General features: G+C 43.6%; 1 protein-coding gene across 1 annotated transcript; it reads left to right on the top strand.

Moving 5' to 3' along the window:
* The first annotated feature begins 1,172 nt into the window (after positions 1 to 1,172).
* Positions 1,173 to 25,467, top strand: CMTM7 (CKLF like MARVEL transmembrane domain containing 7). Its single transcript, XM_054273969.1, has 5 exons — positions 1,173 to 1,334; positions 20,243 to 20,416; positions 23,246 to 23,344; positions 24,375 to 24,456; positions 24,814 to 25,467. Exons 1-5 carry the CDS (start codon positions 1,173 to 1,175, stop codon positions 24,825 to 24,827), a joined length of 531 nt encoding a protein of 176 aa, XP_054129944.1. The 3' UTR covers positions 24,828 to 25,467.
* The last annotated feature ends 507 nt before the right edge of the window (positions 25,468 to 25,974 follow it).

Raw genomic sequence — 25,974 nt, forward strand, 5'->3', positions numbered from 1 at the left:
AGAAAAAAAAACCAAACAGCTGTTTAAAAGTGGAACAAATTTTTCTTTTATTTCTCAGCAGCTAGCATTTTACTCTTGTGGCAGTAGCCAGTGTTGTAGCTTTGATATCTAGTGACATGAGATAAAACGTGGTGGGACCACATTTAAAAGGTAATACCTTTTACTGCTACCACAAGATGGCTTAACAGAAGTCCAGAACTCTGTACTGCTTAATCTAATGAGGACCATTGTCCACATTGGCAAACCTATTTTGCTCCAAGTAAATTGCTTATGCTGGGGCCTTATGTGTGTTGGGGGTCATCTGGGCTTACACGTCTTCCCTCTTAGGACAATTTTAGTTGCTGAAAAAACTTATTAAATACTAAATATGAACAGAATCTGTGTTGTAACTGCGGAACGAAGCAGCAGAAGATGGGATCACTACTGCAGTGAGTACAAAAGTGGCGTATGCCCAGCTCAGAGGCCTGCTAATACCTCACTTGTCAGGAAGCAGAACAAGTTATTTTTAAACGTGAAGAAATACATAGCTTCCTTTGCTGCGTTTCATTACAATTGCTGTATGATTTAATTCAAACACTGGGCCTGAGACATCTGGACAGCCCTTACAGTTTTACCTGTTGCTGCCCATTGATGCAAATGGTTTTTATCTTTTATGAGATCGAGAATCAGAGGACTGGAAGGGGGATTAGCAAGAGTGGGAGCCGTGTGAGAAGGCGCTGTTTGCAGCTGTGCCTCCACGGCAAAGCACCGGAGTCGCTCCCCTCCCAGGAGTTTGTCACTGTCCAGCCGAGCTTCTCGGTGCCGAGCTCCCTCCGAGCGGCCGTCCCGCTCCCTCCGGCCTGTTTCCATGGGTCCCGCTCCCTCCGGCCTGTTCCCATGCATCCCGGGCGGGCTGCAGGGCGCGGGGGGAGCCTCCCTGCGCGGCTCCCGCTCCCGGCTGTCCCGGACCCGCTGTCCCGCCTGGGTGCGGCGGCGTCTCCCCGGCGGCCGGGAAACCCCCGCGGCTCCCCTCGGCCTCCCCCGCCCCGCGGCCCGGGCGGGCGGGGAAGCGCCGCGCTCCGCCCGGCCCCGCCAGCCCCGGGGCGCCGCCGCCCGCCCCGCCCCGCCCCGTCCCATCTCATCCCGTCCCGTCCCGATCCCCGTGCCGGGCCGAGGGGAGCGCGGTCGCAGCCATGTCGCACGGGGCTCGAGTGATCCGCACCGGGGTCAGCAGCGCGGGGCCCGCCGCCCCGCCGCCCGTCACCGTCGCCTCCTCCTCGGCGGGCTCGGACGCGGAGCTCATGGACGGCGGCTATTTCCGCTCCTGCGCCGGCATGCTGAAGGTGGCCCAGATGGTAAGGGGCGAGCGGGCGGGGGCCGCTGCCGGGGCTCCTCGGGGCCCTCGCAGCCCGCGGGAATCGCGCCCGTCCCGGCCGGACGGCTCCTGTGGGGCGCGGCCGGAGAGCCCTCAGGCTCCGCGCGGGTTTGGCCCCTCAGCCCTCGCAGCTGCCAGCAGCGCCAAAACCCGCGTTCCTCTGGCAGAGCGTCTGTCAGAAGGTGCCTTTGCCTCCTCCTAACGCAGCAATGATCCCTTCTGAGCAGACGGACGTGTGCGAGCCCAAAGTGGCAGTGTTAACTTTTTGCCATTGACAGCGGTAGCGCCGTGATGCGATGGCACACCGTGCAGTGCAGCGCCTCATTCCTCACTCATTCCGTAGTGTGGGGAAGCTTTTAGGAGACAGCGGGGCCAAGTGGCGGTGCCCACAGCGACCTGGTAGAGTTGGGCACCACAGCTGAGGCTGCAGCTCCCGCTGGCTCCGTGCCCTGCCTGCCAGAGACCTCCAGCAGTGACCCAGTGACACGGGGAGGGATGCGGGAGATGTGTGGCTGAAATTCAGAAGCAGTCGATGGTGGAAGGCTGCCAGGATTTGAGCTGATGCCTTAAGTCAGTGCATGAAATTCAGCTCCATGCAGATGTGGAGAAGATTAACAGATGGATAAGCTCTTTCTCATTTTTATGGGCCATAATTATCTGAGGGGTGATTTGTCAGCTTAATTACGGTAGTGGCAGTGATAATGCCCAGGAAAGAGCATGAAAGATATCGTGTACGGATACCTCCACACGTACGTTTTCATCCTGTAAAAACTTGTGCCTTGATAGGGTTTTATCCTGGAGTTGTTGCCTTCACCTTTTGTAAGCTCCCAATGCCTTCTTTCCCCATGCCTGTATTTGTGCAGTCATTTTTAAAAGTTACGTAGATTATTGGATTTCTAAACTGCCATTCAAAGTTAGGATTCATTGTGTTCTAAGTTATTGAGTAGTGACATCAAATCCTCAGGTTTCTCTTTAAAAGCTGCCTGGTTTCTTCCAGTTTGTTATTAGCTGTCAGCTGCCCTTAGAAATGACCGTCGGTAGCAGGAGATGAAGTTGACCATGACTGTTCATGGCTGCCGCTACCTGCTGAGCATCTGCCCTGCCCTCATGAGACCTTGGAGCTGTCCCTCACTATGAATTCTGTGCTGTAGGAGCACAAAGAGTTGTCTGCTGCCTTCTTCTGTCCTGGGCTCTTCCCAAACCACTGAGTGGATCTGGGGAGTCTTTGCAGGAGACAAGTGAGCATGTGTCTACATTGCAGCTGAACCTGTAGCCCTAAAGCAGTAGCCTTGTGCTGTGCTGATAAGCTGAAAGTCTATTTGCTTTCACCACTGTAGAAAGAGCAGATCCTTTTATGGGCTAGAAATAACTCATCCTCTCTGCCCTCCGTGCTGCTCTGGTGTCTCTCCAGCTCTGAGGTGTGACTCCTAAAGCTGCCACAGCATGGGTATTGGTGCTGTAATGTCAGTTTCTGGTGTGCGTATTAAGTGTGTGCATTCTTTACATGCTTTACATATTTTTGTGTGCAGGATGTAAATCTATCTAATTTTATGTAATGCTTCACATACTTTGCATAAAGTCATATTTTATCGATGCCATTCAATCTAAAATTCATCCAAATTTAAGCAACTGGCTTTCTGTGGTGACTTTAACATAAGTTAAAATCTAAATTATTTTTGGAGCTGCACTCTTTCAGCTTCACCTTCTTATATTTTTGTGCTTTTCATCTTGCCTGTAAATATCAGTAGGAGTTACCTCAGGTATTCAAGGAACTTTGGCAAATGAACTTCTTGCAATATCACATATCACAATAGTGCCTTCTCAAATAATTCCATATGAAAACCAAATGTTTGTGCTGTAGCCTGTAGAAATAACCATGATACATTAGCTCTAAATGTACTCCTGCACCCAATAAAATAGGGAGAGCTAAATATTTTTGCAATTCTCTTTTATCTCTTCTCAGACAGTATTTATACCCACAGCTCCATTTGTATGAGCATTCACTTCTCCTAGTACGAAGTGTTGGCAGTAACTTTTCATGGTAAAGATTTCTTCATGCTAAGTCTGTAGACATTCCTGCACTAGTGTAGGTGTGGCTGGTGGCTGTAGTGTTACTGAGAAGCAGAGCCCTTATGCTGGCAGAGGGGAAAGGTAAGGTCATTTGGGTTAGATATATATCACATTAAATTGTGTGCTGGGTCTCTGAGTGGTTGTGGTTGTGAAAAGGAAATGTTGCAAGTTTTATTTTCTCTTTCTTCCTCGTCCCCTTTACCAAGAAGTACAGGATGTTGTAGAGAGCAGGAAAGAAACATTTCATCATTTACTGTAACACTGAGGGCTATTTGCTGTGCTTGCAAGATAAAAACCCCAACGATTAGATGTATGTGTGAGTGACATTAATCTAATGTATGACAACAACATGCTATGGAAATCATAGGAAGAAAACAGAAGATAATGTTACAGCTGTTCTGCTGTAAGACAGGACTAAAACTCAGGAATGTTGAAGAGATTGTGCAGCCTGGATTGTTGCTAATTTTGAGTGTTACCTGTGCTTTCTCTTGAAATTCTGGGTGCTGTGGTGTCTAGCATAGAATGAAATTAAGAAGAAAAAAGTGTTTCCTGCCTGTAAGCCTACGCAAGTTCCTTTACTTTTTTTGCTAGAGAATTTCTTTAACCTTGCAGAATGATTATAGCTTTGAAAAAACAGTGTATTTTATGCACTGACTTCATGGCCTGGGGAATAGTCTATAAATATGTTGAAAATAAAATGGAGGAGAAAACATAGTTATGCAGACTTGTGTATTTTGTGTGGCAGTAAGACAATTTGAAAGCTGCTTTTCCATATGCCACTGTCACTAACCTTAGTTGGGGCTCTTCAAAATCCAGTGTGAACTGACATTCTGATTTTAACAGGAAATTGCAAAATATATCAACATCTAACTTGCTCCAGCTTGTTTAACTTTATTGTTAATACAGATTTGTTGTTAATACAGATTTTGCTTTTTCTTTCCTTTCCTTCTCCTTTTTTTTTTTTTTTTTTTTTTTTTTGGTATTTGCTGTTGTGCCAAGACCTCTTAGGGATACATGCAGGATCACACTGTGGCCACCTTGGTTCTGTAGCAGCAGTGCACTAAGCAAGTGTGTGAGTGGGTGTGTATCAGTGTGCACAATACACTTAGACCAGAGAAACTGACTTGAATGACTCGAATTTTTGCCAGCTTGCCAACACTGATACAGGTGGCATTCTCCAGCATTCTGCATGAGCTGTGCTGGTTTGGTTGAGGCACATTTGCTTTGTGTTTGTTTCTTTTTCTTGAAAAAGAAATTCACAAAAGCGAGTTCTGCTTGGAATTATTTGAGAGCTACTCAGTCTTTTAACTTGATCTTCAGAATGAAACATCTTTCTGTCCAAGGAGGTGATTGAAGTAAAACATCTAATTCTGTGCTACTGCTAACTTGTTTTATTGTAAGCCTTTGTAGGAACTGTTGCTAGCCTGGCAAGTTCTCAGTGGATGGTTCTTGGGAGTTTTTTGAGGTATCCTGTGCCATTAGGGTCAGTGGTATGAATGTGCATTTGTGTTGTCACCAGGGTGGCTCGAGTGCCAGCGCTGATAGATTGAAACAAGTCTGGTTCCACTGAACCAGATTCAAATGATTGCATTTGTCCTGGAGCTTCATGTGCTTTTGATATTTTTACAGCTGAAGTCTGGAGGATGCCACTGATGCTGTTCTGGATGAGATCCTGCTTCCAGCCCAGCCCATGTGAGACAGGGGAGCCTGTGTAGGTGCTCTCCTCTCTTAGGCACTCGTAGGAGTGATTGTATCACCTGTGCACAGTGTCTGGGGCAGAGCTTTGCAGGAGTGTGCCCATACAGAATGAAGAGAGAAAATTGAAGAGCTGAGAGCTCACATGTAGGAGAGCCATCATGGCACAGCACATGCTTGTGTAGGTTTTCAGGCTTCTCAAACTGTTGTTCGAGCACTCCTTTTTCCTGAGAGGTGCACAGTGACCCATGGCCACCTTTGCCTCTCTTTCACCTCCCCCAGGTTGGGCCAAGCTAACTGTGCTCACAGTTCAGACTGAAGGCCATTGTTCCCACAATGACACCACTGTTACAGCTCTGTCAGAGTTAGCACAGCCTCAGAACACAGGGTGCTTTAAGCTAAAACCAGTGCTGATTCTGTCAGCTCAATGTGAGCCATCAGTTTCTCAAGACAGAGAACAAGAAAATCAAAATTACCTTCTCAAGGCTGAAGAAAAGATTTACAAGCAATTGTAATGTGAAAAAAGGATAAACTCAATAAAAGCTGTCTTAACAACATCATTTTAACTTGTTAAAAATGCTAAAGCAATAGCTAAAGCTTTTCTGCAGAGTATCTATTTAATTTCCAAAGTATGCCTTGACAAAAGCAATGACATACTTGACAAGTGAATGGCCAACAAGACAGTCTGTAATTCTGAGCAACTTTGAAGTGTGCTGAAACCTCTCTGGGTTATTTGTATACTAACATATAGTTGCATAATAGTATTCAAGAGAACATTCATTCATCCAACACTGAAGGCTAGAGAATGCTGGTAGTGAGGTTGCTGTAGCCAAGCTCCATTTCTGAATGTGTTTCCAAATTTACTGGGGAGCTATATTCAGAAGAATTTAAAATATGAAAAGAAAGCAAAATCTGTTAGTGCAAGAAAACAATTTTTGATTAAAATCATTGATGCAAGAAAAAGAAATACACAAAAGCAAGTGATGCTTGGAATTATCTAAGAGCTGCTCAGTCTTTTAACTTGATCTTCAGACTGAAACATCTCTCTGTCCAAGGAGGTGATTGAAGTAAAACATCTAATTCTGTGCAGCAGTGTGTCAGTGACATGATTTTGCCTTTATTCTAATAAAGCTATTCAGTCAGAAGAGAGGCATTCTGGTGATATGCAGAGGTGCTGAAATTGTTAACCTGTCTGAGTCCTGTATAGACTGTGCTTTCTGGGGGATTGTGGAAAATCACCCCATAAATGTGCAAGATAAACTACTGGCTAAGCAATGAGATGCATTTTCTGAGGCCAAGGTCAGAGCTGTTGTAGCTGCTCATTATTTTTGTTGTTCTGCTGGAAACTGCAGTAAAAGCACCTTGCTGGGCATGCTGAACAAAGAGAAAGAAAAAAACCATCTGAGTCTTAGATGGCTCCAAAGTAAGCTGGAGCACTCGAGTAAGGAATGTCCAAGCTTAGTAATTAAGCCCAGCAGGACTGGGAGGTGCTGTTATTTCCCCTCTGAGGACACAAAGCTGGCTGCCTCAGCCAGTGGTGTTTTTAACGTGCTGCTGCTCTGGGTGGCCATTTTTTCTCTCCAGGTTTGTGCAAGAGCTGGAAGCAAACACTGTGTTCTCTGCATGCCAGCCAAGGAATGCTTGCTGGGAGCCTGACACACTTTTGTTTGATGATGTGAAATTCCACACACAACACCATTTTAAGGAGTTTCCCCCTTCTGTCTTGTCTCCATGCAGCTGTTCTCAGCTGCAGTGGTGTAGGTGTCCACCAGGTCACACAGTACCAGGGAACTAATGGAGCTTCACTTCAGCTCTCTGGTTTTCTTTTTCCATAAGTGTTTTTAGGGAACAGTGCACCCACAGAGGCTGCTGTGGGCAAGAAGAGGTGTCTGCCATGGAAGGGCAGGAAATACATGAGCTTGAAGTGGTTCCATGTGTTTCAAACCACAAACTGAGAATGTAGTCCTTTTGCTTTTTCTCTTGGGCAGGGGAAGGTTTTGTACCATCTGTTTTAATTTCTATCTGCCTCTTTCAGGAAAAAAAAAAAAAAAGCTTGTAGTTTTTCTGATATCAAAGCTGCTCTAGAAAGCTCAAAAATCAACTCCAAGGCAATTATAGTCATTACTAAAGGCTAGGATATCTCTGCTCTGAATGTGTCAGTGAGTGTTTTATTTTTTACTTACTAAAAGAGGCTTTCTAAAAGCTCAAAGTTGGAGCCATCTTTTATTGCTTATTTGGTGCATCCATTTGGATTTGTTGCAATCCATTCATTAGCAATCTCTTGTGCATGTAGAGGTGATTGTTTCTGTAGAGGTGATTGAACAGGGGTCAACAAATAACATTTTCTGAAATAACAAAAAAAGGGAAATGAAGCGTAGGAATTTACCACATCACCTGAGATGTGTTTAGTATGCCTGAATGAGCAGAGTGAAGTATTAGCAATAGTTTCTTAGCATATTTATTTTATGGGAAGTTAAATTTTAAGGTGGTGTTTAAAAATCTTAGGTCACATGTTGTCTGTGGATGTGGTGAAAAATGTGGATTCTTACTGCTCTGTGACTTTCTTTTAAGATGTGCAAGAGCAGTGTATTCCCTGTCCCCACTTTATTTGGATTTGGTATCCCTTTGAACATGCTCCTGTCCTGCCACAGGGTGACAGAGCCCACTGAATCCCTTGTGTACAAGCTCAGTCTCCCTCTGCCCAGAGCCTGTACATGACACAGAGCACCTTGCCGAGCATCCTTCACTGGGCTCCAGGGCTGCAGGGGCTGGCACAATTTGTTGTGTCTCACTGGGATCCAGCAGAAGCCATCCCTGAGAGAGAGAAGCACACCTGACCCTGAGGCTCTGGTACCTGCTCTGCATTAGTGGGGTGTTGTTCCCCAAAGCCAGACAGTGTTTCCTTCTGTGAGTAAGTGTTTCCTCCGCTGCCCTCCCTGGGGAGTCCCTGTGAGGTGCTCACTCAGTCCTGTGGCTGAGCTGTCCCCTTTGTGCTATTGTCATATCGTGTGTGCTGTGGTCTTGTCCTCCTATTTTGTGGTCATATGTAAAGTATGCAGCAGCCAGAAATTGCTATTTTCTGTACACAGAGCTCAGACTCTGAAGTTGCCGTGATTTCCCTTCACCCACCTGTAAGCTTCCTCTCCTTTGTGTAACTGAGATTCCTGAAGGGGTCATTGTGGCTGAAACAACTCCCTGGCCTGTGATGATGGTTCTGATAAATATAATGGCAAGGACAGATGTGCCTGACTGGTCAAGGCTAGCTGTCTGCAGCTTTCAAAGCCAAAACAAACCTGGCTGCTGTTCCTGCAACAATAGCAGCAGCTGCAATGCTTAGGGCTTCCTCTTCTGCTCACAGCTTCCCTTAAGGAAAATGGAAGTATTGTGATGACAAAATTGAAAAGCTGCTTCAGGGGGAATTTTCTCATAATATTTTTGGCAATTTGTTGTTCTGTTTCTGTTTTTTAGGGGTTCCACTAATGAGTTCAAGACACAAGTGCTGACAGCTGGGCAAAAAGTATGCTGTTAACGTGAGATGACCATCAGCAGCTGCAGAACTGCAGACTGACTTGGCCTATTTTCCTTGAGTCTGTAATCATGCTCTGCAAGAGCTCTTTTCTTTGTTTGGGAAAAGCACAGTCCCCACTTGCTGCTTCTCACCTGCTGGCTTGTTGAGCCTTTTGGCAATTGCTTGAGTATCCAACTTCCCAGCAGACACAGGAGTGCTGTCCCAGCCTGTTGGAGAGGCCTGTCAGTCTCCAGGCACTCACTGAAAGCTGCCAGCTGCAGCAGTGCCACGGGGAATCTCATCTCTTCTCATTTTCCCCTCTCTTTCAGTGCCCTTCACTTCTCTGGCACCTTGCTAAGCATGGAGTATTCAGACTTAGAAAAGGTTGCTCTGTGGTGTGCAAAGACCCACCCTGATCCAGCAGCCAGGCTGTGATGATGCCAGTTCATCTGGGCATTGTCTTGATGTTTTCTGGAGCTCTCACCTGTGTTTTCCTGATGAAAATCATTCTATAGCAGCACAGCTAACAAGGTGGACTGGGTGATATAAATGAGTCCTCCTCTTATTCAAGGAGACCTCCTCAAGGATCCTGTTTCCATGGCTCAGCAAAGCCCTTACTGGAGATGATAGATAACAACTTTTTAACTGCTGTCTGTGCTGTCTGTGACTGCCAGATGTCAGTGTGGTGATCTCTGAGGCAGGGAGAGATATGGCAGGTGTCAACTGAAGATCTGAATCAGTCAAGCACTAAATGCCTCACTCAGACAGTGAGAAGGGGCTGTGTTGTGAGCAGCATCTCTACGGGGGAGTGATGAGCAGATTGCTCGCTGAGGGTTGGCAGGCAGAGGCATGAGGCATCACTGAGCCCTTCACATGGTATCCCTTGATCTCAGCAACAACTTCCAGCAAGATGAGATTGCTGTTTGTTTTTTCATGCATCTAATTTGATAGCTTAGCTAGAATGATTGTTGCCCTGGGGTACTGGTTTTTGTGTTGTATGTTCCTATCTTAGTTTTAACTGTCTCTGTGCTGCTAGATACGTGTTGGATGTCCAGAACATGGTGGAAACTTAGCTGTCTCTAAACATACACAATGTGCCCTGGGCTTCTAGCAGCCAGGCTTGGTTGGCCAGCCAACGTGGGCTCCTTCTCTGCAGGTGGTATTGCCATGCACAATTGGTGGATCCATTTTTAGACAGCCATGAAATTTATCTACAACATCTCTATAGCTCGCAAGTATGGATTAAGCTCTTTCTATATTGTGTATCACTGGCAATGTGGGACTTCACTTTGGGACTTTTTAATGGGCCAGCAATACAAACAAGCCAAACAATCTATCTGAGAATGGTTCAGAGTGGTGGTCTCAGAGGTGCCTGGTTCCTGCAAGCAGTTTATCTTCCCAATCGGCTAGAAGGAGGTGTGGCAGGTGAGGTGGGCAGCCTCTTGCAGTCCTTCTCCACTTACACAAACCTACTCACACTGGGGACTGTCTCCTCCTGTCCTTCTGTCTGACTCTCAGGTTTACCAGATGGACAGAACGGCTGATGTGGCTCTCCAGGAGGATCTAGATGTTGGAAGTGCTTGACTTGCAGAAGACAGAAGTATCTACCACAGCTTGCTGTGCAATTCTTGAATCTGGAGAGATTTGGTTATACTAATTCCCCTCATTTTTGGCTGCTATCACCAGATACTCCAGTTTCTCCCAGGGGAGTCTGGAGATTCAAGTATCTTACAATGTTTTTACTTCCTGTAGTCTTTTGAGATGATTTAGAGATTCTCCCTACTATGCAAGAGAGATGGTCTTCTGCAGTGGGGTGAGCCACAGCAGCAGCCACGTGCTTAAGTGGTTTTTTGCAGCAATAAGGTTGCCTGCACAGAGGCAACCTTAATAATCCCTTATTAATAAATAAACAAGCTACAAAGTGCTGGGTTCTCCTGGTCCACAGTAATATTTCCATTTGTTGCAGGTGGCACTTCTTTGAAAGTTAGAGGGAAAGCAGCTGCGTTTCCCAGATCTAGAACCTTGGTAGGGCATTTGCTGTATTAAAATTTCTGTTCCTATCCAATGCAGACATGCTAGCAGTCAGCTGTGCCATTAATAGAGTTTTGGAGTGGATTTTATGTGCTTAGGGAATTGTTTGTAACTTGCATTATGCCACTTGTGCAATGTTACTCAGTTGCTGCAATACTTTGAGGGTCATGTGTGCAGCTTTTACATAGATTGGAAAAACTTACTGATAGTGCTTTCACAGTTGGAATGCTTTAAATTTAAGTAGATTTTTAAACAAACTGGAGAGAAGAAGAAATAAAATTATGAGGTTGTTGTGGGTAACAAGCTTTTATTTTTTTTCACTAATTCACTGCCTGATGGGAATATATCATATTGCTTGCCATGTAACCATGAAGTCCTCAGCTTTCAGTAAATAACATGCAGGATTGTGTGGTGCCTTTCAGTGTGTGCAGGCAGCTGTGGGATTGAGGCAGGGAGCTGGTTCAGCTGGCAGGGGTGGGATTGAAATCCTGCATGCCCTGTGATCAGTGGCAGGCAGGGCTTAATTGCAGCTAGTCATTACAAAGAATTGCCTTTTTAATGATCATGGCTGACACTCTGCTTCAAGGGCTCTTTAATAATGTCCTTCATATGCTGGCTCTGGGATTACCCCACATCCTTTTCCACCACTGAGGCCTGGGCCTGAGCAGATAGATAACTTCTTATTAATAGATACAGAACACCCCTCGCTTGTACTTAGGATTGTCCTCTTATCTGTGTTGTAGAGGGTCTGAATAAGATTATTTTGCCTTTTCTCACCCTCCCACCATTTTTATCTTCAATAAATAGCCTGTGGATGGTGGTGCACAAGAGAAGTGACTTATCAGAGGCCAGGCAGCCTCCTTATTTTAGCAAAGCAGCCAGACAAGAAGGAAATCTGCCCAGACGCAGGGGCTGAGAGATGATTGTGCAACCAAAGACTGACTGCTTCACAGAACCATGCCCTTGCAGGCAGCTGATTTCATCTGCCATTAATGAAGTTTCAAATGGACTGTGCCTTTTATCTTCTTTTTCTGGTGGGAGTTTACAGCTCACATTTCCAACACTGCCCTGGGAGAAGGAAATCTCGTTTACAGCAGCAGTCAACATTGCTGCTTAAATTAGCTGGACCAGTCTTGCCTGAGCTGCAGTTGTAACCTTGGTCTGTGCTTTGCTCATCTTTCTGATTTGGGAAGCTGTTAAAAAATTATTTTACTCCATCCAGAAGTATGAACTTAATAATATGTGGGTGTTGCTTCACTGTGTTGAGGTGTAACATTTGGAAATGTCCAGCTGTAATCAGTGACATTTCTCCAGGGCACAGTTATCCTGATTGGCTCTCGTAGGGGTGGAAAATTCCATCTACTATCTTGGCTGGTGTCACAAGCTGGAAACTTTGACTTTTTTTCGTTCAAATACAAAAAGCATTTAGCTCTTATATTTAAAAAATGCTGTGATGAAACTGCATGAGTCAGTGCTGTCCCTTGCTCCAAATTTGCAGACACACTTTCTGTACAATTGCTTGCATTAAAACTTGGGTAAGTTTTAAGATAGTGGAAATCAAACAGGTTTTATCAATTTTATGAATAGTTCTCAGGGCCCTCCTCTTTTCAGATTCAGGAAGAGGGACATTAAAGCAGTACAAAGGTTCATCAGTCCTCCAGCAAGTACAATGGATGAAAAAGAAAACCACTTTCAGGTCTTACCAATAGGAAACTGGTGAGGCAGAGCTGCTGCCTGCGGTGTTTGTGCAGGTGTAGCACTATACTGGATCCTGTCCTCTGACACTTCTCCCCTGAATGGTGCTGATTTTTGGCTAATGTCAATACGTGCCCTGATGCAAGAGAGTGGGCAAGATAGTTAGGAAACATTAAAAGAGGGAATTGGAGTGCATTGTCATGTGTAGAGGGAGATTTGGATGGGAAAGAATGAGAGATACAAAAGGAGAAGAAATATGGAGTGTAATGGAGAAAAAGAAGAGGAAAGGGGAATATGGAGCAGAAAAAAATAGGAAAGGAAACACCAGAGACAAAATGTCTCTTCTTATGGGAGGATATGGTAGAGGGGAAAAGTCAAGGAAAAAAATACTCTGAGAAACACGAGGATGTGGTTATACGTTGCATGGCAAAGTAATTAAATGAAAAGATAACACAGAGCTGGGTGGATTATACACGAGAATGTGTATGTCCTGGTATTATGGTAAAACTTTGAGATAAGAGTTATAATGTTCCTCTGTAACTGGGCACCTTGAGGCAATTTTGCTTCGTATTAATGTTATCTTTCCTCCTGCAGTCAGGTTGGCATTTCACATCTTATTTCTATATAGAGAAAGAAAATTATTATCCAGAGCTTAAAGTTACATGGTCAGATAGCAGTTTCAGCCTGGCAATTCAGTACATCATCTTGGTATTTGTAAAAAACCATAGTCTGTGTGTTTCTGCAATTAAGTTTTTTAATATTGTTCTTTGTACTACCACAGAAGATAGAAATCCAGATAAGGGGTAGGCCACATGCAGAGAGTTAACCGCAGCCAGCAGCCAAACACCCAGCCAGCCTCTCACTCACTGCTCTCCCCTGCAGGATGGGGAGAAAATAGAAGGAAGGCAAAAAGACCTATGGACCCATATAATGGCAGTTTTATAAGGAAAGCAAAAGCTGAGCACACAAGCAAAGCTGAAAATTCTGCCATTACTCTGTTCAGGGCCAGGCTGGGTAGGTGCTCTAGCTGAAGGTGCCTCTGCCCATGGCAGGAGGCTGGGAATACATGGTCTTTAAGGTCCCTTCCAGCCCAAAACATCCTGTGATTCCATACATATTGGTTGCTTGGGAAAAGAAATGCCCTAACCTAAAATATTCCCCCTGAAACCTGCTTGCCTTGAGCTTTTACCACTGAACACATCATATGGGCTGGAAAATCCCATTGCTCAGGTGGAGCCAGCTGGCACTGCCAATGTCTTGCCCACTTGTGAGTGTGCTTTGGGATGAGGGGAGGGAGAGGAGAAGCAGGAAGCCTTGTTTCTGTGTGAGCCCAGTTCAGCAGGAAGCACTGATAGGTTATCAGCAGAACCACCTTTCTGTGGGTTTAACCACAAAAAGGGCAGCCCCTGTGAGCTGCTGTGAAGGCAGCTGGTGACACACCCAGAGCAGGGCATCACCACTGTGCAGGGGCTTGCACAGTGGGAAGGGGCAGCCTGTGCTCCACTGGCAGAGTGCTGAAAGAGCTGCTGCACAGGGTGACTGAGAGTGTGCAGCTCTGAACTGTCAGGGATGGTCAAGAGGATGAGCACTAAAATAGTCCTAGCGTTAAAGATCCAAAACCAGTTTATTTGCAATGTCTTGTGCATGGTGTGCTTTCTGAATCACTGCTCACAGTTGGTTTTAAGTAATAAGTGACAGACAGGAAGTAAATACTGATTCCATTTTACAGTGAGCTAGTACTCTCATTTTTGTTTATCTTGTGTGCTGAGCTAGCAACTCAAAGCGACTCTCAGAAAGTGAACCTTTTCCTCCTTTTGCTTGTTGTGTGGCTTCCTCCTTGGATGATTTTCACACCTGCTTGTCTGTTACATCTGTTGATTGTCCATTTGGGCTTTTGGGCTTTTTGGAGAGGGAAGCAGGGAGGAAAAGGATATGGGTATTTTGATATGGCTTTGAGGGGTTTTGTCTTGTCTTTTTTTGCTTCTTTGCTTGTTGGGGTATTTTTAGTGAGCATCTATTTTCATTCACTCTGTAAAGGAAAACAGCCATCTTGCCTTAGACATTTATTAGCAGTCCTCAAAATTTTTGCCTTTATTTTACATGTCTGAAGTGTTTTGAAGGAGCAAAAGTTTAGCACAATGCATGTGAAGTCTTTACTAGTCCTCATTTGGTGACTGGAGGAGCTGAAGTGGGGAAATACATGATTTACTGAAGTTCAGACAGAAATGGGGTTACAAAACTGGGGTCAGGATTCAAGAGTCAGTGCCTTACAATTTCTCCCTTGTTGTGTCAGTGGAAATGGGCCTCTCATCCTCAGAACATTAGGCTTTCCTTTAAGAGTAGGTTTGTGTCAGTTTTGGAGATCATGTGGGATTTATGTTTGTGCAGGTAGCTGTGTCTGGAAAATTTAGTTCTCTCCAGACGTTACAGAGGAATTACATATTGGCAATAAAGCCCGAGCTTTATTTATGACATCCATTATGGCAGGACAGTAGAAAAAGATCATACAAAGCACTTGCACAGATTGATTCCTGGGTTATAAAATTGTTCTGTGGTCAGATAAACTACAATCATCTACCACACGAGCAAAAAATGCTTTGTGGTACCAGTAGGTACATGTGGAGCAAAACAAGTCCTTTCTTTTGTTATCCTCAGGACACTAGTGAAGAAAATTGTACATGTAATCTGTGGGCTGGTGGGCATGCACTCCTGCCTGCTCCTTCCTTGGACCAGGTGGTTCTCTGTTAATTTTTTGAACTTTCTGGCTTGGCCTGGGCTTTCCCCTCTGTGCTGGTGCACTCCAGCACCGAGTGTTGGTGCAGGAGAGCCCAGCCCATCAGTCCTGAGGGCAGGCAGCTCTTGGGCAGTGTTCCTGGTGGCCTCTGGGGCCAGTGACAGGACTGGGAGCCACAGGAGCACCCAGGCAGCAGAGGGGCTGAGGGTTGTGTGGCTGGCTGGCTCTGGGTCTCAGCATCATGCCCAGCCCTCTCCCATGTGGACAGGGGGTTTGGAGCCAAGCTTGCTCTGTAACCTAATTGCAGGACTGCAGCCACCCAAGAGTGAGCATGGGGAGTTAGAGGTGGAATTCAAATCATCTAAAATGAGGAGTACAACAGCATCTGGGCCTAATGCCATAGGGCTTTTCTAAAGTATGCATTTGCCTTAGGATAATTGGAAGTTGGATCTTCCTTCTATGTATAATTTCTTCTTCATATGAAGGCATGATTTCTCTCCTTTTATTAAGAAGGTGTTGAATCTTCCTGCAGTGGAAGATTCATTTCCTTGAAGTCTTGATACACATTTTCTCATTTTTTTACTGAGTGTAATAATGACCAGTAGACTCCAGATGCTCATTCTTTGTCAGGGACAAGAAGAAACAAGGAGGAAGCCAGCTGATTTTTAAAAAGAAGCAGCATTTCCAACACTTCCAGAGGCATTTTATAGCACAAGGGAGGAGAATGTATCCCTCTTGTCCAGTCTTTCCCTATCTTCTCTAACCTGAGAAATACAAAAGGAAGCTGTGCCATTCTGAACAGATTGAAGTCATATCTATGGATTGGAAGGAAGATCCAGGGAATTAAAGGTTTGTCAGCTTCACCTCAGTCCCTTGGGAAGTGATGAAGAAAATCCTCTTAGAAAGCATTTCCAAACACATGAAGGACAAGAAGGTGATCAGGAGTAGTCAACATGGATTTACAAAGGGGAAATGATGCTTGACCAGCCTTGCTGCTTTTTTAATGAGGTGACAAGCTTGGTGGACAGGGGAACAGTGATGGATGTGGTTTACCTTGATCTTGGTAAGGTTCTGGTCTCCCATAACAACCTCACAAGACAAGCTGACAAACTGGGTATGGGTGAAATAAGTGGGCAGTGAGATGGATTTAAAACTGAGCAACCCAGCCCAGAGGGTTGTGATCAGTGGTACAAGGTCCAGTTGGAGGCCAGTCACTAGTGGTGTACCTCAGGGGCCCATACTGGGACTGGCACTGTTCCACATCTTCATTAATGACCTGGATGATGATGCAGAGTGCACTCCTAGAAAGTTTTAGGTGATGAAAAACCTGGGAGGAGTGGCTGATGAGCCAGGGGGTTGTGCTGCCATAGAGAGAGAGAACATGGCAGTCTGGAGAGAGAGGAGTCTCATCAAGTTCCTCACAGAGAAATGCCAAGTCCTGTATCTGGGGATATTTGAGGGTAAGCCCCTGCACCAGTACAGGCTGGAGGTTGGAAAGCAGTTCTCCAGAGATGACCTTGGGGTCTTGGGGGACAGCACAATGACCATGAGCCAACCATGTGCTTTTGTGGTGACAGTGGCCAACAGCTTCCTGGGCTGTTTTAGGAAGGAGACCACATCAGGAAAGAAAGAATTGTGTTTCATTTTTTTTTGTAGATCTGAGTTAATTTCCAATCAGAATGGGGTTCAGGCTTGGGAAGGTATGTCAGTGCCATTCAAGAGGCAGATTGTGAGTATGTGGTTACCTCATCTTCAGCTCCAAGTAGGGAAGAGAATGCAGGTTCTGTGCAAGTCTTGCAGGCTCTGTTATGTCTTTTCTGTCTGTAAGTGCTGACTGCCTTTAGCTCACATTGCCTTGGCTGCAGGATAGTTCCTGATCTATACCAGTGTCCCTAAACATGCTTCACGACTCATTTCAAATATCTGATCCAAAGGAGAGTCAAGAAGTGGGTTCATTTAAGCTGATTGACTTCTGTGAAACAGAGTAAATGTGGAACTTTATTTAAATCCAGAAATCCCTCCTTGGGGTTGATTAATGCACATGGTGTTTATTTTGTTCTCAGAAACCAGAAAGCACTTAAATAGTACCTGCAATGTGTCCCTCACCCCTTTTGTAATGCAGGTCTGGAGCCCAGGTGTATATTGTGGAGCACACTGAAATCTCATGAGACTGCCCATCACTTGACCTGTACTTGTGCTCACCCTGGCTTGCTGGCTATGGGTTATTACATCTGTACTGCTGTCATGACCTGTGAAGTGCTATATTGAAATGGAAATAGCAGTGCCCTGGGTTTTTTGATTTTTTTTTTGTTGTTGTTTTTTGTTTTTTGGGGGTTTTTTGTGCCTCCAGTTTTTATTTTCAAGGCGTATAAACCTGCTCCCCTGAGCACAGATGCATAAAGAACACTCATAGCATTTGATCACTTCAGTGCTTTGCCATTCCTTTCTCTCTCTCTCTGTGCCTCCGACTGACTTCTGAGATAGATGTTCAACTGTATCCCAGACAGTTACATATTTATCACTTTATCACTCAGTTCTCTGGAAACCAGAATCCCAGGGGGAAAAAGATACAGTCATCCCCTAGTATATCATGAGAAAGCAGTATCTGGTGAAGGAACTTCAATATTTGTCAGTTTCAAAGAACAAGTGATACTGGGTGGCTCTCTTACTTGTATTTGTTAGCTTTCTTTTTTTAACAGGTGAGTTTTAAACTCTGACTGTATCTGCAGGCAATATAGTGTGGCAGATAGGGTACAGCTTTATAAAAAGTTGTTGAAAGGTCCCCTTTGCAACTGCCTGTGAAACAGAATCACATGCCTATGAACTGAAGACACTCTGTAGAAATCTCATGTTGCAAGATTTATGCTAAGAAAGTAAATCTTTGAAAGAAATATCTCTTTCCATGCAGTGGTTTCTTCCTGTCTGTGTGCTGAGGCATATCTAAATTTAAAAAAGGGAGAATCTTTACTAATTGGATTTGGAATTATTTTAGTCATGAAGAACTGTTGAAATGGAAAGCATGTTTGTTCAAATCCATGGTTCTACCCTGTGAGGAGTTGAGCAGATTCTTCATTGGTATCATGTATCTTCTGATTTCTGAGGATTGTGACACCTGCAATGTATCTTCTGTCCCTGGATGACTCGCATTCTTCTTTATGCTTCTCAATTTCTTTATACCTTTTAACTGAAAAGAAAAATACTGCTGTGCTTCCATGAAATTGAAAGAGCTGGGTCTAGCTTAAACTAAGGTTTTTTTCCACTGCTTTTTATTATTTGGATGGTGGTTGTACTTCAAGAGTCCAGTCCTCCTCCTTATCCTTTGTATACTGAAAAAAAAACCTGCTAAAGTTAATTGTTCATGCATGAAATGAGCCAGTGAGCAGATTTAATATTTCTGTGAATTAACATTTCCTTCTTGATTTTTACCATGTAAAACCTGGGAACTGATTATTGTGAAGACACCTAAATAAGGGAAACTTCTTCTAGCCTTTAGTGGTTAGAGAATGTTGTCCTCATTCCATCTTTATCCAAGAGTAAGGCTCAGTGCTTGCTGTGACTTGTTGTTGAGTCTTCCTATAGAATAAAATTTCATTAAATTTAGTTTTAAATTATGGAAATAATAGCTGTGTCTTGCATCACTTAGAGCGTGCTCCTAGCTTATAGGGTAAATTATGTCCTTCTGATTGTTCAGGTTAAGTTATTTTTATTAATATGTAAGTTATTATTATTCAATGGCTAAGTCAGATGACTCTGCTTAACTGACATTAAGATTCAGAGAGCAGGGCTCATTTACAGGGCTAATATCAGCTCCTTGGACTGCCACAGTAAAAATAATGGAGCTGGACCAGGTGTGACAACAGCTTAGCCACTTGTGTGGGAAGGAATCCTGAGCACCGACTTTTTCCTCTGGAGCCACTGTTTTGAGGTGGGTCACTGTCAAGACATTGATGTGGCTGTTTGGATGGAGGTTGGTTTGGTGAAGGTCCTTGTGAAGTTTGAACATACAGACCTTTTGGTTGCCCTTGTACATGTGTATGTTTATCCTGTCCACTCAGAACTGAGCAGGTGAAACCTGGCTAACACTTAGGGAGAATCTAAGCTATGTTGTTTGGGCGTTGTGGTTGGGTTTTTTTCTCTTTTAATCTTAAGGAAATTATTCTGATAATGAATGCAGTTGGTTAGGAGTTTGGAAGATGAGTGTGCAGGAAAGGATGGTGCAGTCTTGAAGTGCTGGCTTCCTCAGATAGTTTTTAATGTCCAGGAGAAACACTTAAAATGTGAATCATTACAGCTTCTGGCTGACTTTTGATGAACTAAAAATTACAGTGGCTGAAAGCATGCATTGACTGAGTCTGTAATAAAAAAATATTTTAGTATATTCTTGGTAGATTTATTCTGATCTCCCAGGTTAGCCAGGCTGGTGGAAGCAGCAAGATTAGTAAAATAAACAAGTAGCTTTAGATTAAAGAAAAAAAGGAAATGGCTTTTGTCCTTAGCAAGCATACAGCTGTAAGAAGTTGTACAATAATGCTTTATAGTTTTATGTGGCAGTGTTAACTTATAAAAGTTTTGGGGCTGAGGTGATTTAAATCAGTTCCTCCAAATGTTTATATTATTTACTCTGATACTGCCTTACAGTCCACTAATACTTCTGCTCTGTAGGTGGCAGAAAAGGAAGAGTAAAACTGTTAGCTCAGGTCCCCTGATTGTGTGTGTGAGAAATGTCACTAAATGAAAATGAAAGGTGTGTTCATGGACACCTCCATTTTCACAGCTTTCACTGGACCCCTGAAAGTCTCTGGGCTTCAGATGCTTCAGTCACTGGTGCAACTCCGGGCATCCAGTTCCATTTCTCTATTTGACATCCTTTCTGTTGTACACAGAGACATCTTGAAGTTGAGTTCTTCAGGCTGAAACTGCTGCTTTCCTTCTGGCCATTGCCTCTTTCACCAGGGGGTTGCTTCAGCTCATTTATCAGCTAATTATAAAACCTTATTATCATGCTTGTTACTTTGTGTCTGTTTTGTTAGGACCACCCCATTTACATTAGATATTTGTCTTTTGTTTCTAAGTGTCATTTTGTTGTGCTTAAAATCATCTCCACAACCCTGCGAGCACCAAAGTGAACACCTTGAATGTGCCTTTTGTCTTCCAGATCACGCTGCTGATTGGATTCATCAGTGTAAATAATTCTCCATGGACAGATTACAGTGCATACAGCTTCTTTCAGATTGTCACCATGTGCGACCTGGTTATGATTTTGTTCTTCTACATCATGCACATTTTCAGAGTCTACAGGAGGCTGACTTGTGTTAGCTGGCCGCTCGCGGTAAGCCTGGCTCCTCTCCTCTCCTCTCCTCTCCTCTCCTCTCCTCTCCTCTCCTCTCCTCTCCTCTCCTCTCCTCTCCTCTCCTCTCCTCTCCTGGGGGTTGATGGGGCTTTCTCAGTCCATTCCCTTGTGCTGTTTTCCACTCAACTCTCACTCAAGATAGGCTGTCTTTCACTCAATTCTTTTTTGCCTCCTGTGCAAATCCTTTTGTTGCTTGCATTCAGCTCAGCAGATTGTGTAACTGTAAGATTTTCAGCTGATTTGGATTTGATTCTGCCCTCCTTTGCACAGACGTAAATCTAGATTTACTATATGGAAGGCAATAATTTCATTAAGAGACAATTGAAAGGAAGTAACTGATCATCAAGCCTTCAGCAGGTGGGTCCTAGCTCAGGTCATTTATAGCAGCTCAGGGATTGCTGAAGTACCAAATCATAGCTTTAGAATTCATGTACTACATCCTGTTCCAAAATAAAGCCTGTGAGTGCTATTTAAATCAAATGTGCCTCTTTTTGGTATGGTTTTAGATAACTTAAACAACAGCAAAAAATAGTAGCCTCAGCCTGATTGCACAGCCTGGCCATTCCTGGGATATCTTGCAGGATGTTCCTGCCTCATTCCCCGTTTCCCATACACATCCATCTCTCATATCCTAGCAGAGAAGCCACAGGCAGCAGCAAAAATGTGAGACCTGAACTTCCTCATTAATATTGCTCAGGTCAGCTAACAGAAGAGTTCTGCATCCTAGTGTGGGATGATGGATTTTAACAACCTCTTAGAACATATGTTAGTGTCCCTTGCATATGTTAGTTCCACTGAAGAAGGGCCAAAGGAGTGGGGAAAGCCAACTGGAGAGATAGAGAGGAATTTTTAAACCCAAGAAGTGGTTGGGTGGTGGTTAATGGAAACTATGTAAGCAATTTACAGATCTCAGATAACAGTTTGTCCATCCATCCATATATAACCAGAGAGAAAAATTTAATTTTCTTTTTCTTTTTAGCTGAAGAGATGGCTAGATTTTTTTTTTCAAATAGTGCCACCACTATTTGTTTCTAAATGTACTTATTTATCTAGAGATAGTACAGATGCAGGGATTCAAATAAAGGAGTGAAGTAAGCTAATAAATGACGGTTTTGCAGAGCAATATTTAATGTGTGCATTGCTGTAACAGGACTATGCTATTTTTGCCTCTGCATGGGCTGCTTCTGGGGTTTTTTTGTTGTGTGTTTAATTATTCCTCAGTGTTCCAGAGTTTAAGGCACTGAAGTTTGTGGCTGCTCAGCTTCAGAAAGCTTTATAGGATGTGATGCTTGAACATTGCTGCTCTGTTGCAAAACAAACAATCTCATTTTCAGTCACATTTAAGTATCTTTGGAACAGAAGAGGAAGATGTGAGAGAGTCTGGAAAACTACAGCTAGCATTTGGATGAGTTTCCTGGCAGGATCTTTACATTGCAATCAGGGGTGTGATTTGCAGCCGGTAAAGCTGAAGTGGTTCAAGAGGTTGTTCATTGCTGACACCTTTTAAAGCTTGGGAGTATTTCTCCAGAGGGGCACTCTTCCGGCCCTGCCGGGGTTGCTTCTCCACCTAATGTGGCCTCTGATGACTCTGTTGCAGCTTTGCCCATCCCTTGGATTCCTCTAAAGTAGTAGCCTGTGCACAGTGCTTTATTTGATGTCTCTAAGGAGGCAGTGGAATGTTCCATTTGCTGCTGTGTCATGGGCTAGTCAGAGAAGCCTCCTTGTGCGTATCATTTATTCTGGCAAATGCAAGGCTTGAGATTTTAATTACCCAAAACAAGTTTACAAATTAGGAAAGTATCTTGTGCTCTCAGAGCCTACTTTACAGGAAAAAACCTCCTCAGCTCTTTTTAACACCTGAGCAGGGTGAAACTGGTATGGTAGACTGTTCATCTTCTGGGCTTTCCTTGGAAAATTTCCTTTTGGGATTGTATTCCATCTTCTGATTTGAGACAGAATCTCTCCTCTCCTTTCCTTTGTATTTGCTTGGCTCATGCTGATAAAGGAAGCAGATATCCACCTGCCCCACCCCACTATGCACAAAAAAAACAACCCATGTTCAGTGTCCAAACACCTGTACTGGTGTCATAAGCTTTGTGGGGATTCAAAATAGAAATTCACAGATACACCATGCTTGTAACAAGGTAAAATTGACTCCTGGACTTATACTTACCATCTCAGAGAAGAATTTAAATGTGGTGCCTTGGTCCTCTCTCAGAAAACACCATGGCATCATGTTTTACTGCAGCTGTGCTTTTCATGGCTTCCCTCCCTTCCCTCCCTTCCCTGTGGTTCCCAGTCTCAGCTGATGTAAGTTTTTTGTAAATGCAGCAGTAGATCCAGTGCTTGCTTCCTAAGATTATCAGAAGTAGGAGCATTTGGTTTCCCACTTATGCCATTTCATATAGGCTAGAGAAATGTGTCCTTAAGGCTCCTTCCTTGCTCCAGAACCATCTCTTTAGGTAAGGTGCATACTTGGTGCAATGAAGTAATGAACTGAATTGAAAGGATTGCATCCATACCCAGCAAGTAAATCCTATTCCAGTAACATTAGTTGACCAAACTGTTGTTTTTGAACATAAACCGAGGTTTGGTATAGAATCCACTCACAAGGTGATTTGCTGGGTTTTGGTGTTTGGTTTTTTGCTTTGTTTTACTTTGCTTTTTTTTTTCCCCTTTTTGGCTATGTTTTGTCCTCTGGGTTTGAGGGTTTGAGTCATCTCTGCCAACTTACTTTCTTTCTGAGACACATCAAAATGCTTTGTAGATAAGTTTCTCTTCTGATGCATGCTGTGCTTGTCTTTTCAGGAGTTTCTTCATTACTTAATTGGTACAATTCTGCTTCTCATTGGATCGATTGTAGCAGCATCCAAGAGTTACAATATAACTGGACTTGTGGCTGGAGCGGTAAGACTGTGTTTATTAGGCTTGACACTTTTAAAATTGCAATATATATTAAGTAGGCCATTGGAAATCTATCACTTGTACCTCTGTTTTCTTACAGACTTGCCTTACTTGTGTCTTGGTTGGGTGAACAACCTTCTAGCTCATTTCAGTGAATGTTCTGTTACACAGTGCCAACAAAAATATTTCGTTGTCAGATGTTGGACTCATCACTAATGTTGGTATTTGTCTTGCCAGAGCATTGAAACCAAAAGCTTCTGCTTTAACTCACAGGAACTAATGTGTTTAGGTGAAGAATTAAGACAATTAACTTTTGACAAAAGACTGTTGTAGCAGCTGGAAATTACCTAAAGGATTTCATTACACTTTTCAGCTTTTAACGCTTCCCGCTCCTGAACAGAGCCCTGTTCAAGATAATTTCTCCTGAGCTAAAACCCAGTGAGGCTCTGAGCTGACTTCTGGCAGGTGCTGTCTGCTTCTCTTGGCTGGAAGGCTTTACAGAGAGAGGCATGACTTCCAAGTGTGGGTGACAGTATTTTCACAGCAGCAGGACCTGAAATACAACTCCTCCAGAATAAAGAATTACTTTCAGAAATTTAGTCCTGATGGTGCAAACAGACTAGGAGACCTACCTGACTTGTTTATTTGGCAGACAGCAGGGAAAGACTTGTTTGAATGGGGCAGTAAAAGAGCAGTAATCAGAGGTGCTAAAAACAGTCTTTTCTTTGTTGCAGAATCCTAGTGAGAAGTTTAGAACTTGACATTCCATGCTGCTGTCCAGCTGTTTCTCTCTCCTTGTGCATGACTCTCAGTCTGTCTTTCAGTTTTGACAAGACATAAACTGCTATTATACTACAGAAACTTCTGGGTTTTTTAGTCTTTTGTCAGAATGGAGTAAAAAAACCCACTATTTTTTGTGTCTGTTAATCCCATAAAATGTGTAGCTGAATATACAAAAGTGTCCATACATGCATGGAATATGTGTCATCTAATGCTCCATAAGTATTTGTGGTTTGTTTGTTTTCTCATCCAGACTTTCGGGTTCCTGGCTACGATACTTTGTGTTATAAGCATGTGGTCATCCTACAAGGTTTCGTGCATCACACAGTCAACAAGTAAGTATCGTGCTTAGTAACTGCCTGAATGCTTCCCAAAATGAATATTTATATTGTCTGGCACAGGGCTGGGTCTACCTGGAAGAATCTATTAATGCCCTGGTTGCTGTGACTCAGAATTACTCAAAAAGCAATAATTCCAAATTTTCTGTCATCACAAACATTATCACAGCTACTGACAGCTGTTAACAAATAACTACTGGAGCGAAATAACTTGCTTCTAGCTAATAGTGAACATAGCAGTGCTTTCTTTTCTCCCTTCCCCACCCCTTACCAAAAAGTTTCCAGTGTGTTGCTTAATAAATTGGATGAATTTGTTTGCGGCAACACAAGTGACACTTGTCTTCCTTTTCAAAGATGCATCTGTGTGACTCCATCACCTGTGCAAGACGTCTGCCTTACAAAACAGGATGCCAAAGAGGAGTGTCCACTACTGAGGAGAGAGACATGGGTGACTAGCCTGGACAAGCTGGTAGCTTTGGAAGATCTGCTTGAATTCCTATGCAAAACAATGTTGTGAACCAAAGTTTTTTTGCTCCCCCCACCCAAAGAAGTTTATAATGGAGAATCTGCTTGTTTCAGAGAAAGACAACTTCTATCTCTCAAGCTGGGCTGTGGCTGTTTCCTGCTATTTGCAATAAGTGTTATTTAAAACTCATTTGGACAGTCATTTGGTTCTCCTTTCAGAGGGATGGAAAAATTCCTTCTGATTTCCTCCATCTGTTTACACAAGGGAAATCCTGCAAATTCCTACCTGATTCTTAACTTCCAAGGATTATATGTTTAACAAATGAACAGTTACAAACTAATTCGTGCCTGGATAAGCTGACCCAAGCCTTTGTTAGCTCTTTCTATCAGAACTGTGGACTTTTGCTAACATCAGCTCAGCTAGCATCAAAATTTAAGAACTGCAACAAGAAAACATCATTGCAAGCACTTCTTCCTAGCCCCAACAGTACACGATGAAATCAGGGATTTTCTCCATGAATTTTTAGCAAAGATTATTCTTTTAAAATTCCCTTGCCAAATACAGGAAAATTCGCACCTAAGAACATACATTTAATATTTGATGGGGTCTTTTTTCTCCTTTTCATAGTAAGACCACTTCTTTAGAAAATTTCTATGCATTTGCTATAAATTACTTGCTTTGTAATCTAACAGTGTTCATGGAAAGCCCATTGTGAATGGAGCAATGTGCTTCTTTCTCTCTCTTACATGTGGTATTGTCACTTCTCTGCCTCAGCTGGAATCTGTGCTCCTGAGGACTCTGCCCAGAGCCTGGACAGGCAGAACAATTCAGTTTTGTCCAACCTGGTATCATAATGAAATTCTATGTAACTTCAGTGCTGAGACAATGCCTTCTTGGCACCTTTGTCTTTCCTTTTGCAATCCATCTCTGGTGAGCTGGGAATTCTTTGCAGGAAAAAAGGAAGCATGGGCCTCTCTTCCTCTTTGGTGCTTCTCCTATCATGTCTAGCTGTGAAGTAGAACTTGGTTTATTCTGTTGGGATAAGTGCA

This window comes from Melozone crissalis, unplaced genomic scaffold (assembly GCF_028551555.1).
Source record: "Melozone crissalis strain CALT ecotype California unplaced genomic scaffold, PUWL_Pcris_2 ptg000016l_1, whole genome shotgun sequence".
NCBI classification, from domain to species: Eukaryota; Metazoa; Chordata; class Aves; order Passeriformes; family Passerellidae; genus Melozone; species Melozone crissalis.